Genomic DNA, 13,933 nt, shown 5'->3' with positions numbered 1-13,933 from the left:
TACAAGGCCTTTCACTCCAGAAAACATTCATTTCTAAGCTGGTGTGTAGGATGTCTTACTTGATCATTGTAGGCCTTGGCTGTAGAATGCATACATAGCAAGACATGATGATACATGGATGCACATAGGTCACTGCAAACACACCGCCATTTATTTTATAAAACAAATAAGTGCTTTCTTCTTGATTATCATGAAATACATAATCAGATACTGCAAGGTAACAAACACAGGAAATTTAAAAGCTATTCAGCAGTCACATGACTTCCTGAAGTTCATTTCTTGAAGTAACACTGTAATATTATGTTAAAGCCATTCATAAAAAAATCAGCATAATAATTCCAAGCTAAAAGAATTCAAGCATAAAATTGTGTAATAAAAAATAATAAATCATTTTTTAAATTGCAGTTTTATCACCTGTAAACTTTTAGCTTTAATAAACAGGTAATAGATGAAACTTAATTGAGCCCTGGGGTACTGCCTGCATTAAGCCTTAACTGCCAATACATCGCTTTCTTTTCTAATAGAAAACCACATGGTCCCCCCCACCTTGGGTTCTCATTTAGTTGTTCTAGCACCAGAAATTTAAATTCATGACCTGATCAGTCAATAATATATTTAGACAAGGCATTTTTATTCTTCTTTCTGATCTCATAAATGTGTTCATAAATTCTTTCTTTTAACATGCACTCAGTTTTACCAACATAGAACCCACAGCAGCTCTGGCACACAGCCAAGTATACATCTTTTGTTAAACAGTTATATCTTCCTTTCACTTTGAACCGTTGTTTTTTACTATGAAATGATCACAGCAAAGTATATTTTTCTAGTAATTACAAGAGGTAACTGGATGACATCTTTATAGACTGGAAGGATGACATTAATAAGATTCCCGCTTTACTGTAGCACTACAGACTTTTTAACATTAACACATGATGTAGGAGAGAATATTATTTCTTATCTAGACATCATGCTGACAAAAGATAATATCAACAGAAAAATCATTTCTAGAATATAGAGAAAGCCCACCTATTCTAATTATTGTTTTGCACTTCACTAGTTCACAGGCCACCAAGCAAAAGAAGGCTGTAGTAAAAGGGCAATTTGTGCATACAGCACAGATGGTAACCTTGTTTAATGACTTCATAGAAGAATGTGAAACACTTAAGACTGTGTTTCTCAATAGAGGGTACCCTGAACACTTTATTGTCAATTCACTGTACGAACTTATTAATAAAAGGAAAAATAACTTCTACATTGCCATTTTAATGGAAGTTAGAGCTAACACAAAACTATGACTATTACGTGTGAGCCTTCTGGGCCCTTGCAGGCTGGGTCTAAGCCTGATTCTAAATGTCAAACCACCAATAAGCCAGAAAACCACTTCTTCTTTTGTCATTTCCCGGTTAGGGGTCACCACAGCGGATCTCCAGTTTCCATTTCTTCCTGTTCTCTGCATCTTGCTGTGTTACACCAACCACCTGTATGTCCTCTCTAACAACATCCATAAACCTTATCTTAGGCCTTCCTCTTTTCCTCTTACCTGGCAGCTTCATCCTTAGTATCCTTTTCCCAATATACCCAGCAACCCTCCTCAGCACATGTCCAAACCAACGTAATCTCACCTCTCTGGCTTTGTCTCCAAACTGTCCAACCTGGGCTGACCCTCTAATATACTTATTCCTAATCCTGTCTTCCCTCGTTACACCCAGTGCAAATCTTAACATCTTTAACTCTGCCACATCCAGCTCTGACTCCTGCCTTTTTGTCAATGCCACTGTCTCCAACCCATATAACATAGCTGGTCTCACTACCCTTTTGTAGACCTTCCCTTTCACTCTTACTGATACTTGTCTGTCACAAATCATTCCTGACACTCTTCTCCACCCACTCCACCCTGCCTGAACTCTCTTCTTCACCTCTCTTCCACACTCGCCATTACTCTGAACTGTTGATCCCAAGTATTTAAACTCATCCACCTTCGCCAACTCTATTCCCTGCATCTCACCATTCCTCTATCCTCCCTTTCATTCACACACATATATTCCATCTTAGTCCAGCTGACCTTCATTCCTCTCTCTCTAGAGCATATCTCCACCTCTCCAGGGTCTCCTCAACCTGTTCCCTACTCTCACTACATATCACAATGTCATCTGCAAACATCATAGTCCACGGGGACTCCTGTCTGATCTCGTCTGTCAACCTGTCCATCACCAGTGCAAATAAGAAAGGGCTCAGAGCTGATCCTTGATGTAGTCCCACCTCCACCTTAAACGCATCTATCACTCCCATGGCAGATCTCACCGCTGTCGCGCTACCCTTGTACATATCCTGTACCACTCTTACATACTTCTCTGCCACTCCCGACTTCGTCATACAATACCACAACTCCTCTCTAGGCACCCTGTCATATGCTTTCTCTAAGTCCACAAAGACACAATGCAACTCCTTCTGACCTTCTCTGTACTTCATCAACACTCTCAGAGCAAACATTGCATCTGTAGTGCTCTTTCCTGGCATAAAACCATACTGGTGATCACTAATCATCACCTCCCTTCTTAACCTAGCTTCCACTACTCTTTCCCATAATTTCATGCTGTGACTGATCAGTTTTATCCCTCTGTAGTTACTACAGCTCTGCACATCACCCTTATTCTTAAAAATCGGTACCAAAACACTTTTTCTCCACTCCTCAGGCATCCTCTCACTTTCCAAGATTTCATTAAGCAATCTGGTTAAAAATTACACTGCCATTTCACCTAAACACCTCCAAGCTTCCACAGGTATGTCATCTGGGCCAACAGCCTTTCCATTCTTCATCCTCTTCATAGCTATCCTTACTTCCTCCTTGCTAATCCACTGCAGTTCATGATTCACTATCCGCACATCATCCAACCTTATCTCCCTCTCATTCTCTTCATTCATCAGCCCCTCAAAGTACTCTTTCCATCTGTTCAACACACTCTCCTCACTAGTGAGTACGTTTTCCTCATTATCCTTTATCACCCTTACCTGCTGCACATCTTTCCTAGCTCGGTCCCTCTGTCTAGCCAATCGGTACAGGTCCTTTTCTCCCTCCTTAGTGTCCAACCTTTCATACAACTCTCTATACGCCTTATCCTTAGCCTTTGCCATCTCTCTCTTTACCATGCACCTCATCTCCTTATACTCCTGTCAACTTTCGTCATCTCTCTGACAATCCCACTTTTTCTTTGCCAACCTCTTTCTCTGTATACTATCCTGTAATTCCTCATTCCGCCAGAAAACCACAAACTGAAGAAAACTAGACCAGAAGGCAGGAAATGTAAATACTACAGTGAGATACAAAAATGTAAAATCCAATGTTCTAAGCCCGTTTATCTGTGAAGACCACACTTTATTTAATCAAAACACAAATAAAATTAGCACTTTCATTTCTACCATAAGAAATTTCTTCAGGCAGTTTAAAAGAAAGCAGTTCATGTTTAAATACCTTCAGTTAGTGATTACTTCATACAAACAGCACCCCCATGATTCCAGTCAGTGAGAACAAATCTCTACATGCATATTTATTAATAAATATTAATAAATAGCCATGAATATTTATAAAACCTTTACAAACCATAACTCTTTCACTAACCTTCACTGAGCCCATCATAAAAACTTAAAAGAATGCCCATAAAAATCCATACAGTGTTTAGCAAGGGCATAGGTAGCATTTTTTCTGATTGCTCTAAGATGTTCATAAATACAATTTTTTAATTTCCTCTCTGTTTTAACAATATAAAAACCTGCACATAAAATGCATCGGGTGCAATATACCACCCACTCTAAGTAACAGGAAAACTTTTCCACTGATTTAAATTTAAAACCATTAATTACTGTCTTAGCAATCTCTGCAACATAGGGGCAATATGGGCAGCACCCACATTTCTTCATAAACCCTTCCTACTTAAACCTAACCACTCTTTCAAACAAGTTCTTCAAATGTCTACCCCTGTGATACACAATTACAGGTCCAGCACCTATTAGGTCTCTCATTTCATTTTCATACTGTAAAATTTGCCAATTGTTCTGTATAATATGCCTGATATACTTGCTGTTAGTCCCAAATGAACTAACAAAGGAGCATGCATAGTTGTTCTGATTTACAGATTTAACACACAGAAGCTCAGTACCAGCTTCAGTACTTGCATCACTTGTTTCTTTACTATCAACTTCCACTGCCAACCTAAAACCCTTCCATCCTTTAATGATGGGTTCAAAATGGTTTACAATCAAAAGGCAGAAGAAAGTCAGTTACACAACAGGCACCTCCTCGAACACGGTAGGAGCGACAGTCAGAACTTCGACATACAAGTGTCCGTCAGTTTGTAAGGACGTACACAAGGCAGGGTCATAAAGCATTTACAAATACGGTAACTGTTGACTTTAACATCGAAAAATGGTTGTTGATGTTTTTTGTCGATGTTCTGACCTCATTAATATTCATGAGGTCAATTAAATGCATCGCGGATCTCATAGTTCGCTATTTTGAATGTCAGGATTTTGATAGTAATCCGTTCAAAATGACCACTTTCTCTTTTATTAATAACTTCTAACAAGATCTCATATACAAATGTGTATGGGTAACCTCGTTTTAAAACCATATTTTTCAATATCTCACATTCTTCTAAAAATAACTTGAATGTTGACACCATTCTTGCTGCCCTCATGAACGGGTCTATATTAGAACATCGAGGTTTAAAACCTTCAAATGTTCTAATATCGAACCCTATGGAGCAAAAGCTTAAAATATCGAAGCAACAGAAACCCAAATTCTTTCCTAGGGAAAGATTTTGGTTGTCCGTTTCTGTTGCTTCGGTATTTTCAGCGCTGTGGTGCAAAGGTACAGGTCAGGTTCAGGTAAGTGTGCGATTGTGTGGATGTGAGGGTTAGGGTGGGTTAGGTGAGTTAGGATTAGGGCGTGGGTTAGGTATGTGTGCAATTGTGTGGACATGAGGGTTAGGTGAGTTAGGGTTAAGGAGCGGTTGAGGTGAGTATGGTATGCGATAGTGACGGACCTTAGGGTTAGGGTTTGGGTTAAGGTAAGTGGATAGTTAGTGGTGTGTGTAAGTTTAGTGTAGGGTTAGTTGTAAGATTTTAGGTGTATGTGTGTGGATTGCTGTTTGGTGTGCTTGTGTATGTGTTTTGGAACAGCGATTTTTTTCCCTAGGAAAAGAATCGCTGTTCTGACAGTTCGAGATTGTAAGCTTTCACTTACATAATGTTGATTAATCACCGTTCGCTATGATTAATCACCGTTCGCTTCTTTAAGCGGTCGGTGATCTAATATAGACCCTCACAAACTGCCCTTTAATGACTGCTCGCTTCTGCTTGAATGGGTGGGTGCTTAAAAAGTGTAAAAAAACATTCGAGTATGTCTCTTTTTGAAAAATTCTAGTGACAAATCTCCTGTTTGCCACATCTTTACTCAAATATATATCTAAAAAGGAGATTTGTTGCTCATCCACACAGTGGGAAAATTTCAATAATTGTGTGGTACTGTTCAAGTAAACCAAAAACTCCTTAATCAATAATTTGAGACCCCTCCATAGAATAAACAAGTCATCCAAAAACGTGTGTACAGTTGGCAGTATTGATAAAAGGCAGAATTAAACAAAAACAGACACTCCCATTGCAGCATAACAATGTTGGCATAAACTCCACCACATGCTGCACCCATAGCAAATCCTTCTCTCTGCAAAAAATATTCCTTCTCAAAAACAATACAATTATTTTTAAGACCATTTCCAACAGATGTTCCAACAAATTAATTTCTATTTGCAGCACCCCCTTGTGTACTAAATACTCACGAAACCATTCCAAACCAATATTATGTGGAAGGACTGAGTATAGGTCCCTTACATCAACTGTAATAAACACATATTCTTCTTTAAACTCAATGTCATTCAACTTATTCAAAAAAAATCCAGAGTCCCTACAAATACTGGGCTCCTCTGAGACCAATTTATTACATCTAATGTCAATAAACATAGTTAAGGGGTGAGTGATAGAGCCCCTTGCATCAACTATGGGGCGCATTGGGGGTTGCTCTACATTATTTTGCAATTTGGGTAAACCAAAAATCAAGGGGGTAATAGGGTGGGGTACAGACAAATATTTGTATTCAGAAATTGAGATGCTGCCCTAATAAAAAGATCTTCCAAGGCTGCTCTCACAGCCATGTAGGCCCCATTTAGTTGATTCAGGGAGCTAGATTCATAGGAGTTTCCAGATAAAATTTCTTTCATTTTACACATGTAGTTGACCGATTCATAACTACCACCTCACCACCTTTGTCAGGTTTCATAAACCTAACAGTGGGGTTACTGGTCAAATTCTTCATCTGCTTTCTTTCTTCCTGATTTAAATTATCTACCCAGTGTTTCCTATTCAGATTCATATTATAGAAATCAATTTCAAACATCTTGCAAAACAATTCTACAGAGGCATGTAGAGGTGGTTTGAAGTTACTGGAAATGTACAATGGATTCCTTACCATATCAGCATTGTGAAACAGCATTTTAAAATTCAACTTTCCAACAAAAAGCCTTGGATCAATCAACAGATTGAACAAATTTACTGGTGTAGATGAAACAAATGTCAAACCCGTAGCAAACAAATCACAAACAGTATTGTCTAAACAAAAAGATGAATAATTAAACACTTTAAAATCACCCTCAGAGTTGCATACAATTTCCACAGATGGAAGGCTAAAAACATCATTGTGTGAAAACTGTTCCTCACTCAGAACCTGTTCTGGAAACCTTGTCTCGAGTTCCCTCTTCTTCGATTGAATTCTCCCCTCTTGTGGGGTCCTCCTGCCCATGCATAATGTGTCAACCCAAAGTTCTGGCCCTGCTGTTTGTTCCTCAAACACTCTGAAGATCTGAAGGGGGGGGGGGGGTTCTTCCGCTAAAAAAAACATTCTCTTCACCTTCATTACCTTCCCTGAAATCATGTACATTATCAGCAGTGACACTTTTATGCAGAACATGTGTTTGTGGTACATCAAATTGTCTATTACCAAGTTTACTCCCCCACTGTTGAGAAACTAGGGGTGGGGATATGCTTTATTTTCTGCATAGGCTTTTTGGTCCCTTAACAGCTTTTTCACCTTCCTGTTCTTAATAATATTCATTTGTTCATCAATACTTTTAAAAATTCTAGTGTATTAAATCTCAAACTCCCTATAAGTGGGTGTCATTTACCATATAAATGTCCACTTGTGCCACTTGTTCTGTTAAAGAATCAGTCAACAAGTTATTATGTTTTACTACTAAAGCCGTATATTCCATGCCTATCAAAAAGTTCAATTAATTCTTTATGAAACAGAGAGTCCAGGACAGGCCTGTTGGAAAACACCACATATGCAGGCCTTTAGGGACAATTTTGAGTTTTAAACATTCTGAGAAATAAATGTTATCCAATTGTAATTTCTTAATTATCAATAACAAATAGTTCAACTCTGAGAGGCTATTAATTAAGCTGTCGGCCTTTGCTCATTTTCAAAACTAAATGCAGTTTTAACCAGTCCTTTAGAACAGGCACATTTCTAGTCGCATTTAAAACAGTATTGTGACTGTTGTTACATTAATCATTTCTACTGACCTCTCTCACATTGGCTGTCCTTAAATCCATTGATAGTCTCTGTGGTTCACCATTGTCATGCAACAGAACACCTTGGCTCACCATATTCATTTTCCCATTGTTAAACAAACCACTTTCCCTTTGTGTTTCGGCTAAATGCCAATCACTTTTTGAAGCAAAAGAAACTGCAGCAGTGGGACATTCCAATACAGCAGGTTGGAGGGGTGTGTGCTGATTCAGTTTGTCCAGTCTCTGTGACAACTGTTGTAAGCAGTGTCAATTCACCATAAGAACATTCAGAATCTTGAGAAAACAGTGTTTATGAAGCTTTCACGGCACCTTCAGTTGCCATAAGTACAAACAACAAACACCAATAAAAGCCAGAAAACCATAAACTGAAGAAAACCAGACCAGAAGGCAGGAGATGTGAATACTCCAGTGAAATACAAAAATGTAAAATCCAATGTTCTAAGCACATTTATCTGTGAAGACCACACTTTAATCAAAACACAAATAAAATTAGCATTTTGTTTCTACCATAAGAAACTTCTTCAGACAGTTAAAAAAAAAGTAGTTCATGTTTAAAAATACCTTCAGTTAGTGATGACGCCATACAAACAGCACACCCCCCATGATTCCAGCCAGTGAGAACAAATCTCTACATGCATATGTATGAATATTAATAATCTCTACATGCATATTTATGAATATTAATAAATAACCATGAATATTTATAAAACCTTTAAAAAACATAAAATTCATTCCAACACATCTCAAAAAATAAATAGGTAGCATATATGTATGGGGTTTGCTATTAGAAAAGAAAGAGTTGTATCGGCAGTTATGGCTTAATGCAGGCAGTGCCTCAGGGCTCAGTAAAGTTTCAGCTATTACCTGTCTATTAAATCTAAAAGCTTACAGGCAATGAAACTATAATTTAAAAAAGTTATTACTTTTTCATTACATGATTTCATGCTTGAATTTTGACTTTTTTTAGCTTGGAATTTTTATGCTGATCTTTTATGAATGGTTTTAAAATAATAATTACAGTATCACTTTAAGAAATGAACTTTAAGAAGTCATGCGACTGCTCACTAGCTTTTAAAATGCCTGTACATGTTACCTTGCAATATCTGATGAAGTCTTTTATGTTACTCTTGAATAAAGAACTTATTTGTTTTATAAAATAAACTGTGGTGTGTGTTTGCAGTGACCTTTGTGCATCCATGTATCATTTTATTCATTGGTTTGTTGTTTTTAGGCTGTTTTACATAGTAGGAGATATCTGACCTCAGTGGCCCTTAGATACAGAAAGCAATCAGTTTAGAACTGGTACATAGGATGACTTATTATCTCAGAAGGCCTCTGTTGCACAAGTCACTTCCAAGCTGGTGCCAAATGGGAATGATGTGACTTCAGAGCACTTTGATGGGGAAGGGAATCAGTTTAGACCTGGCTCAACTGATTTTAGAGGTCTTCATTCTAAAAAGCAATCACTTCTGAGCTGGTGCACATCAGGACTTACCTTACCTTAGAGTCTCTTTTCTGCAGAAAGTATTTATTCATGAACTGGTGCATTGAGGGTTCTACCTGACTTCAGAGGTCCTTGACTGCATAAAGTAATCATTTCATAGCTGGGGCATAGCAGTGAATAAATGCCCTCAGAGGACATCAGTTGTTGAAATAAATCAGTTTAGAGCCGGTGCGTAAAGGGAACTTACCTGACCGCAGAGGCCCTTGGTTGCAGAAAACAGTTTAGAACTGACCTGTAGCAGGACTTACTTGACATTAGAGACATTTCATTTGTGAAAGCAATTAGTTTAGAGCAGATGTATAGTGGGAATGACCTGATCTCAGAAGTCTTTATGTTGCAGAAAGCAATCAGTTTAGAGCTGGCAGTCCATTTGACTTACTTGATCTAAGAGGCTGTTTTCTGTAGAAAATAATCAGTTTGGAGATGGGGCCTAGCAGGGCTAATATGATCTCAGAAAGCAATCAATTTAGAGCTGGACAACATCACAAATTACCTGATCTCTGAGACAGAAATAAATCATTCTGGAACTGTTGTATAGCAGGGCTTATTTAACCTCAGAGGCAATTGTTGTAGAAAGGAATCAGTTCCTTACATTATGGAAAGCAATCAGTTTAGAGCTGGTGTGCAGTTACTTAACTGACCCCAGAGGCCCTTCGTTGTGGAAAGCAATCTATTTAGGGCTAATGTGTATTGGACTTACCTGGTCTCTGATGTCCATTGTTGTGGAAAGTAATCAATTTAGTCCTTGCGTGTAGCTGGACTTCCCAGACTTCAGAACCCCTTAGTTGCTGGAAGCATTTTGTTTAGAGTGGGCAGGTAGTAGGACTTACCTGACCTCAAAGACCCTTTGTTGCAGAAAGCAAATGATTTAGAGCTGGCAAGACTTATGACTTTTTGAATTCTGAGGTCCTTTACAGAAAGCAGTCAGTTTTGAGATTGTATATAATGGGACTTGCATGCCCTCAGAGCCCCTTCATTGCATAAATCTATTAGGTTAGACACAGTGTAAGACCAGACGTACCTCACCTAAGAGGCCCTTCTCTGGAGAAAGCAATCAGTTTAGAGATGGTACACAGTGGGACCTACCTGACCTCAGAGGTGCTTCATTGGTTAAAGAATTCATTTTATAGCTGGTGCATAGCGAGACCTACCTGACCTCAGATGTTCTTTGTTGTGAAAACCAATCTATTTAGGGCTAGTGCATAGCAGGCAGTACTTAAACTCAAAGGGCCATTGCTATGAAAATACATCAGTTTTCAGCTGGTGTGGTTTGGGATTTCCCTTACCTCAAAGACCCTTTGTTGTGGAAAGCAGTCATGTAAGGGTTATTGTGAAGTGGGACTTGTGTGATTTCAAAGGCCTTTAGTTGCAGAAAGCATTTGGTTTACTCTTGGCATGGCAGGTAGCAAGACTTACCCGACTCCAGTGGTCCTTTGTTGCAGAAAGCAATCAGTTTAGAGCTGGGGAGCATCGCAACTTACCTGCCATCAGTAGCCCTTGGTTGTAGAAAGTCAGTTTAGAGCTGGTATGTAGAAAGACTTACCTCTCCACAGAAGCCCTTTGCTGAAGAAAACAATGTGTCTAGAGTACAAAGAATCATGACTTCCCTCACCTCATAGTCCCTTCATTGCAGAAACAAATAATGTGACTGAGCTGGCCTCAGAGGCTCTTCATTAGTGAAATCAGTCAGTTTAGAGTTGCTGCGTAGCTGGACTTACCTGACCTCAGAGGCCATCTGTTCCTGAAATCAATTTATTTAGGGCTAGTACACAGTGGGACTTACTTGATCTCACAGGCCCTTTCTTATAGAAAATAGTCAGTTTAGTGCTAATGTGGTGTGGGTCTTACCTGACATCAGAGACCCTTGTTTGTGGAAAGTATTCTGTGTGCATAGCAGGAATCATATGACCCCAGAGACCCTTTGCTGCAGAAAGAAATCAGTTCCAGTCATGTACTTAGCAGGACATGCATGACCTAGGAGGCCCTTTGTTCTAGAAATTAATCACTTTAGAGCTAATGTATGGCAGCCTTACCTGACTTCAGAGGTCTTTCATTGCAGAACGCAATCAGTTGTCTGCTGGAGTATAGTGTGACTTACCAGGCCTCAGAGGCCTTTTGTTAGAGATAGCCAAGTGAGTACATACAGGATCTTATCTGACCTCAGAGGGACTTGACTGCAGAAAGCAATCATGTTAGAGCTGGTGCATCCCAAGCTAGCTGTCCTGCAGAGGTCCTTGGATACAGAAAGCAATCAGTTTACAGCAGGAGCATAGTGAGACTTATGTGAAAACATAGGCCTGTTGTTGCAGATAGCAGTCAGTACAGAGATGGTGGATAGCTGGACTTACCTGAACACAGAGGATGTTCTTTGCAAAAAAGCATTCAGCTCCAAACTGATAAGTAGTGGGTCTTACCTGACCTAAGAGATCTTTGTCTGCAGAAAGAAATAATTTCAGAGTGGGTGCTTAGCAGGACTTACTTGCACTCACAGGTCTTTGGTTGCAGAAAGGAAGCAGTTTAGAACTGACGCATAGTGGGACATAGTTGATGTCAGAAGTCCATCACTGGTGAAAGGAATCAGTGCAGAGCTGTTCTGTAGTGGCGCTTACCTGACCAGAGAGGCTCTATATCAAGTAAAGCAACCATCTTAGAGATGGTGCTTAGTGGGAACTACCTGACCGCAGAGGCACTTTCTTGCAGAAAGCAATCAGTTTAGAGCTGCGGACCATGGCAACTTACCTGACCGTTACTTGCAGAAATTAATTAATTTAGAGCTGTGCACAGCATTACTTACCCAACATCCTAGGTCTTTTATTGCAGAAAGCAATCAGTTTAGAACTGGAGAGCATCACTACTTTCCTGACCTCAGAAGCCTCTGGAAAAATGTCCATGGAAATCCGTAATCTAACCTGGAAAACAAATACAAACAAATAAGCCACTGAAACAAATCAGTTTAGAGTTGGTACATTTATTTATTCATTTACATTTGTTTACCAGGAAATTCCAACTGGACACAGGTCCTTTTTCAGCGGAGGCCCGGGGAGAAAAGATCCACAGAATAATAAATGAGCAGCAGAATACATGAAGAACAATTGAATATACATACAATGCAAATAATATATACTTCAGCAAACATTACATATACATACAATATGAAACATAGCAATGAACAGATACACCAATATCTAGCTAGAGGCTAGGAATAAAGGTAGGATGTATATACCGATAGTACTAAGATCAAATAGATACTGTTCTAGACTCATAAACCTAAATCTTATACACAAATATTGCACTAAACTCAAACAGATATAAAGCAGAAGCTCCACAGGAAGGTGAAACAAGCTGAAAGGGCTAATGGGATGGAAGGGGAAGATAGAGAAGTTAGAGAGGAGACTGAGTGAGTAGTACACGTGGCAGTGACAGGAAGCTAGGTGTAAGTCAGTTGGATGTGTATTTGGAGTTAAGATGAAGTGAGATAGTTAAGCATGTTATAACAGGTCTAAGAGATTGAGTTAGGAGGGAAGAGGAGGGTAAAGGGTGAGCTAGAGCCTGCAGAGGAAGGAATGCAATACAAAACAGATCTTACCTGATCTCAGAGGCCCTTCATCACAAAAAGCAATCATTTTTGATATGTGTAGTGGGACTTATGACAGCTCAGTGGCCCATTGTTGCAGAAAGTAATCAATTCCAAGCTGGTGCATAGCAGGACTTATGTGACCTCAGAGGCTTACCTGACATCAAAGGTCCATGGTTATGGAAAGCAATCACTTTAGAGCTGGTGTGTAGTGAGATTTACCTAACCTCAGAGGTCCTTCACTGCAGAAAGCAATCAGTTTAGAGCTGATGGGTAGCAGGACATACCTGACTTTATAGGCCCTACATTGCAGTAAAAAATCAGTTTAGCGGTGATTCATAACAATACTTACCTCACTTCAGAGACTTTTCATTGGTGAGAGCAATCAGTGTATATTGGATTATATATTCCTTGCTCTGAAAGACAGATGGGCCTTCTCAAAATTAGTTACATGTATAGATCTATAATTGTGTGGGACTATATACATATCTGCTGACCTCACCGCAATCTTAGTGAAAGTTTTAAAACATTTATTTGTTTATTTAACAATTGTTGATCGGGAAAGGCTGACTAGGACAGAGCCTATTTTCAGCAGTGGCCTGGGAAAAACATTCCAGATGTATGTCTTTGGAATGAGGAACAAAAGTCTAGGATGACATTCTTGCTTAGTTTAGTAGAAGCGTTTCGGTATGAAGTGGGAAATACAAACATCAGACAGCAACTGAATGTGCCAAAAAACAAAGAAAGAATATAAGGAAAAGAATCAGATAAGAAGGAAGAGCACTGGAAAATCCGTAAGTGCAGTGTCAAGCACATAGGTCTGCTGGAACAACCTCGTGTTGACCAAGATTTGACTGATAAGTGGTTAAGGAGAGGTGAATTGAAGCCAAAAGATGAAGAGCTAATAATGGCTGCCCAGGATGGCAGACTATGTACACATTGGTTTACAAAGTCCACTGAATATGTGGGAGAAACAGACAAATGCAGGTTCTGTAAAAAAAGAAATGGAAACAATCACATATCTTGCTGCCAGGTGTGATAAACTCATGGCAAAGGGGCCTCTATACTGAAAAGCACAATAATGTGGTAAGGCTGTTGCACTGGGGTTAGAAGTAGCTGAGATGCATTGGAAAGATGAACCACAAAGCATTATAGAGAATTATAACATTTATATCATATGGGATCACCCATTACCAACAGTTCAAAAAATAGTTACG

General features: G+C 39.2%; 1 protein-coding gene across 1 annotated transcript in view; it reads right to left on the bottom strand.

Moving 5' to 3' along the window:
• Nucleotides 1-7,757, bottom strand: part of CENPS (centromere protein S) — a 769,124-nt gene extending 761,367 nt beyond the window's left edge. Inside the window, exon 1 of the mRNA XM_044063150.1 lies at nucleotides 7,630-7,757. Within this exon, the coding sequence (XP_043919085.1) occupies nucleotides 7,630-7,719 (90 nt within the window). The 5' untranslated portion in view covers nucleotides 7,720-7,757. The remainder of the gene's footprint in view (nucleotides 1-7,629) is intronic.
• Nucleotides 7,758-13,933: the final 6,176 nt, after the last annotated feature.

This window comes from Protopterus annectens, chromosome 2.part1, assembly GCF_019279795.1.
Source record: "Protopterus annectens isolate FY-2018-M chromosome 2.part1, PAN1.0, whole genome shotgun sequence".
NCBI classification, from domain to species: Eukaryota; Metazoa; Chordata; order Ceratodontiformes; family Protopteridae; genus Protopterus; species Protopterus annectens.
Note: the sequence above shows the minus strand (reverse complement) of the source record. Positions and strands in the feature narration are given on the sequence as shown.